This window comes from Austrofundulus limnaeus, unplaced genomic scaffold (genome assembly GCF_001266775.1).
Source record: "Austrofundulus limnaeus strain Quisiro unplaced genomic scaffold, Austrofundulus_limnaeus-1.0 Scaffold418, whole genome shotgun sequence".
Lineage (NCBI taxonomy): Eukaryota > Metazoa > Chordata > Actinopteri > Cyprinodontiformes > Rivulidae > Austrofundulus > Austrofundulus limnaeus.
This window is the reverse complement of record NW_013952820.1, coordinates 101727-107317: the sequence shown is the minus strand read 5'-3', so window position 1 is coordinate 107317 and position 5591 is coordinate 101727. Positions and strand designations below refer to the sequence as shown.

The window sequence follows — 5591 nt, the reverse complement described above, 5'->3', positions numbered from 1 at the left end:
GAATGTCTGTTAGTGTAAAGCGCTTTGGGGTCCGGAGGGACTTGAAAAGCGCTCTATAAGTTCAGTACCATTTACCAGTACCAAAATGCCTGGGCTGATTTTTGTCCCAGTCTTGCACTGCCATCAGCCGGACCTTTAGATTTGTCCTTCTCTGTCTCAAAACTCTGGGAGTCCAACAAGTCTCTCTAAAGAATTTCTTTGTATTTTCCCTATCTATCCTTTGACTCTGACCACAACCAGCTCCTGCTGATGGAAGATGTCCCCACAGCCACCATGTTGCTGCACTTTAGGGTTGGTGTTCTTTACATGATGAGAGGAGATAGATTAGACTCTGATGTTCTAATGTTTGGTCTTACCTAGCCATTGGATCCTCTGATGTTTAAGGAAAAAAATGCCTAACCCTAACACTTCAATTGTTTATTTTAGCAATGACTTCTCCTGTCCACCCCTCCAACTCTATTCCTCCCATTTCTGCAGGAGAGCTGTCCAGCTCTMTTAGATTTAACTTTGGTGTGCTGGATGTCTCTGTTTAATGTGTTTGTCACCAGCTTCATTACTTCAGATGGATGACCCACTTCTTTTCTTGACAGCTTATATGTAATTAATGCTTTAAARCAAAATAAAAATTCAATTAAAATCCAGGTTGTAAGACAACAAAAGGGAAAGACAGTCAAAACTTTTGCAAAAGGCTGGACTGTATCTTCTATACACATCTCCACTATAAATCCAGCTCTTATAATACAGGGCCACATTAGTTGCGTAATTTAACCATTGGGATATTAGATTAAAAATATGGTCAACATTCATCAACTTTCATAATGTTAATCACAAACTGGATTCTGACCCTCTGATAGTTTAGGAAAAGGTACAGAAGATCACTTTTTGGACTATTAGATGTTTGTATTCACACAAACATCTAATAAAATCCTCTGCAATATTAAAATCTATGAACTGGAGCCTGATGAACTCCAGTTCATAGATAAAATGTAATTTAAGCTGGAGTTCATGGACAAAAAACAAAAGGATTATTTGCAAACAGATTTCAGTAGATGGAACAAATCCAGTGACTTTGACATATTAACATACATAACATTAAATAATTAATAAAAAAAACTTGAACAAAAATAATTTCCTGCATGTCAGCATTGGTCACATGAGTTGGTCCCAATAAATATCATTTATAGAAGTTTTTACTGCTTTTAAATAATGAGATAAAAATGAAACAAAAAATAGCTAGTGCAACATGTACAGATGKATCTCAGTAATCCAGGTAAAAAAATGGTTAAGTCCTCTGGACAGGTTCTTCTTTTATGAAACAATTTGTCTCTCCTCCAAGAGACTTCTTCAGTCAGGAATTACAGGTGAGCTCAGCCTTATAAGCAGTATTTCCATATGGTGGACAAACAATTTCCCAAAAACAATCAAAACTGTTCATATACAAAAGAGGACCATTGTGGTCCTCTGTGAACAATGGGGGATATTCAGGGCACCAATAATCAATTGTTGGTTCAGGGTTAGGGTTAGGTCCTCTTTTGCATGTGAACAAACAGTTTGTCATTGTAAACTTGTTTGTCCACCATGTCAATTGAATTGAATAAACCTTTATTGTCATTGTACAGAACACAATGAAATTAAAGTTAAGAAGACKCATTCAGAGGAAACCAAAAACATAAACAAACATAGCAGAACAGGTGACCCCAGGTCATGCAGCCATAGACACTGCATAGAGCAAGGATCATCATCATGAAAACATCATGAGGAAGTGCAACCCTTAAAAGAAAAATGAAATACCACACAAGGATAGATGAGGGAAAAAACCCAAAACATCATATTATATCAATGAAATGTGACACACTATAGTAAGTCACATTTTGTTGATATAATATTATGTTTTGTTTTTTTTCTTATCCAACCTTCTGTGGTATTTAGTTTTTCTTGTTAAAAGGTAGCACAACTCCTGCTGGTTGCTGCATGACCTGTTCCCCATGTTTTTTGTCATGTGTTTTCTTTAATGGGTGTTCTTAAATGTAATTTCATTGTGCTCTGTAAAATGACAATAAATGAATCATCATCATCTTACCCAGCCTTCAAGGCCAAGTAAGGAGGTGCCTAATCAACAATCACAATTGTTTTGGAACAAGCTGACACAGAAGATTTGCTTGCAGCTTTCAATGTCTCACTAGAACTTTCAATGGCAAAAAAATTCTAATCAGCCAAATTTGTTGGTCGATCCTCAACTTTTAGCCCAGGCTCAACTTCACCAGGGTGTGTACAGTAGAAATACTGCCTATAAGGCTGAACTTACCTGTAATACTTCAGACTGAAGACATTGGAGGAAAGAAATAAAGTTTCATTAAAGAACCCATCCAGAGGACCTACTTAACTTGTTTTACCTGTAGTGCAATTATATGGCAAGCTAAACACAGGCCTGACACTGACCACAGGTAGTGAGTGTGATGATGCATTTGTAAACACACAAACAATATCTCTGAAGCCCACAAAAATCTGAAATTGAATGAGATGTGCATTTTTAGGGGGTCGAAAAATCTAAATAGGAAACCAAACTGGTCATGTAAAGATGTAATTAAAACTTTGCTAATATTCCCTATCATTGGTTCTAATTTTCATTAAAACATTAAACAAAAATGTCATTAAATATTTTTGTAAATATCATAAAATTGACAAGGCTTAAATCATTTTCTAGTTTGACTGGCCTCACAAACGTGTTTTCACAGATGAACTTTCTCCCCTGATGTGACAGGGGTCTTGTACTCCGATATTTGTGCAGAGAGGCTATTTCAGTCTGTCTTCTGGGAAAATCCCTGATTGTCAGAACAAATTGTAAAAATGTTTTTCTTGGTCTTGAAGCAACACCTATCTGAAGCCCGCAGATGTTTATCTTAATGAAAACCTTGGCCTTTCCACAATCCGGTGTTTAGGAAACTAGACAGGAGCTGTTTCTTATTATTCATCTCTGATTTTCCTTCTTGGTCATTTAAGGTTGAGCTGACTGAAGAATTAATGCACAGAAGCCCAAGAATGCTCTAAAGGGCTGTAAAGCTTTTCTGTATTGTCACAAACTTCTTTGCTGRAAACTGATCTCCAGGTTCTGAACATGTCTGAGCCATCAGGAGTCTGATGTGTTGACTGGCTTTCAGCAGTTTCAGATGTTTCTCTGGGCCGTGAGGTACTTAAGAGCTGCTGCTCCATACTTTCTGGAAAGATCTTGGTGAAACTCATCCTTAAGGGTGTTCAAGCAATTGCGATAGCTGGAGCTGGAGCGAAACTTTGAGATGTCAAAGCTGGGAGCATGGGGCATGTGGATCATGAAAGCATTGGGGAGGACTATGATGTCATACTCCTGAAAAGACAAAAATAAAAGGTTTAGAAGGTTAAAGAGGGAAATAACTGCATTCCAATTACTCCACTGCTATTATGTCTCAGTCATCAAGTGAGGTAGTAAAAGTGCTATAATAGTTGGTCAACAGTCAGCTGGCTTTACTGCTGGAGGATGTAAAGTGATGTCAGGCACTCATGCAGAAGCAAGATTTCAAGTGGAAGGTGTCTGTTGAAATCAAAGTGGTCCACATCATCAAAGTTGTGTTCCAGTCAACACCTCCACAGTATTTGGTAAAAAGGGCTTATTATTTAAGTCTATTATCCTGTTTAGATTTTAAATATAATGCACCTTTTCACATAAATGTTTAAATGTTTCCCCATGGACCATTTCTGGTATGTTTCTGTATGATTTAAAGATTTTATCAAATATGTTGCATGTTTTATTTTATATTTGTTGAAACAGAAAATCATGTGGAAACTTCAATAGGCTCTAAAAAGACTAAGAACCAAACTAGGCTTTAAACTTTTTATACTGAAACTAATCCATTAAACTCTGAAGAACAATGCTCATAACATAGCTGACATTAAAGTCCACAAGCTTTTGTTCCTTGTCAAGACTTGTTTGCTGAAAGTAGTATACTCTGAAGAATATATTCATACTGAAGCTAAAAAAATAWACAGTACAGACCATAAGTTTGGACACACCTTCTCATTCAAAACATTTTCTTTGTTTCCATGGCTGTGAAAATTGTAGATTCACAATGAAGGCATCAAAACTATGAATTAACATGTACAATTATATATTTGAGAAAAAAGTCTGAAACAACTGAAAATAGTATGTCTTATATTCTAGGTTCTTTAAAGTAGCTACCCTTTGCTTTGATTACTGTTTCACACACTCTTGGCATTCTCTTGATGAAATTCAAAAGGTGGCCACCTTGTCATGGTTCTGGATTACAATTTTACTGCTGTTTATTTTTGATTAATTATAAGGGGTGCCAGTCAGGTCGCCCTCCTGACAGGATGATTTTAACCAGTATGTGTGGGGTTTATTGCTCTACTTTGTTGTTTTTATACTTTGTTGATTTAGACTTAGCTTGGTTAACCTATCACACAAGGACATACATTATAAAGAAACATATACCTTTTTAACTTTAACTAATGTAAAGCATGACAAAAAGCAAACAGCACAGACCAAAGAATACATTTTTTTCATATATATATTAAAGTTACAGACAAAAAATAGAGAATAACAGTACAAATTCAAACAATGCAAAACAAATCATCACTCCCCAGTGTCCATGTGTGGTGTTTGAACCATGGGAATTTAGAGTTCAGTTTTGGCTTGGCTCGGCTCCACAAGCAATAAAGGTAGGCTTGACTCTACAAGCAAAATCACTCCACATAAATCAAATATAGCTCCACACAAAATACACCCCTACAAAAAAAAATTTCCACAATCAAGGAGTTGGTAGTTGTGTGTTTTGACAACAAATTATTATTAATGTGATTATGAAAGTMTTTGCTCACTAGAAGAAAACAAAATAATAGATTTTTCTTTAGTTTTACTTTTCATTATTTAACACACATTTTTTAATTTTAGTTTCTTAGTGGGAGACTTACGTTTCGCTGGTTGACAACGGATGTTGCGCCATTAAAGAACGTGAGGGATTTCCTGACTTAAGGAAAACATGTTGGTGACGTAGCCTTCCTGCAACGTTTCAAGCAAGGATTCTTTTTTTACTTTTCTTATGGTTTGGCTACAGCAGTCTTTTTAAAATCAACAAACTTCACGAAGTGATGATCAAGTTAATCCCTGCGTGATTAAACAGTCTTGTTTTGGAACTTTTCAGATCACTGCCAATGGTTCGAGAGTACTGGCAAGCTGCTGTACACTCGGACTCTGTCAGGGAGTCAACGAACACACTGACAATGTGCATGGGTGATTTTAAAGGTGAGTCACTGCAGCTTACGCAAGTGAACTAGGAATGTGCGATATGGCAAAAAATTCATATAATATATATTATGATGGGTGGCGGTAATGATATATATCACGATATAAAACTTATAATAGAAAATAAATAAATCACACATTAACTGAGTGGAATAAATATGTATAGGAAAAAAATTAGACCTTAAAATCTCCTTTTTAAAGGGACACTTTTATGTCTCCCATAAAAATCTAAATTTAAGGGAGATCTACCTGGTTAAATCAAACACACACACACACACACACACACACACACACACAC

At 36.1% G+C, this 5591-nt stretch overlaps 1 protein-coding gene across 2 annotated transcripts in view; it reads right to left on the bottom strand.

Annotated features, from left to right (window-relative positions):
* Positions 1–1990: 1990 nt before the first annotated feature.
* The window catches only part of large2 (LARGE xylosyl- and glucuronyltransferase 2), a gene marked incomplete in the record, with an annotated part of 84096 nt that continues 80495 nt past the window's right edge, over positions 1991–5591 (bottom strand). For both annotated transcript variants that reach the window (XM_014024320.1, XM_014024322.1), the window contains 1 exon segment: positions 1991–3361. In XM_014024320.1, coding sequence (XP_013879774.1) covers positions 3164–3361 — 198 coding nt within the window.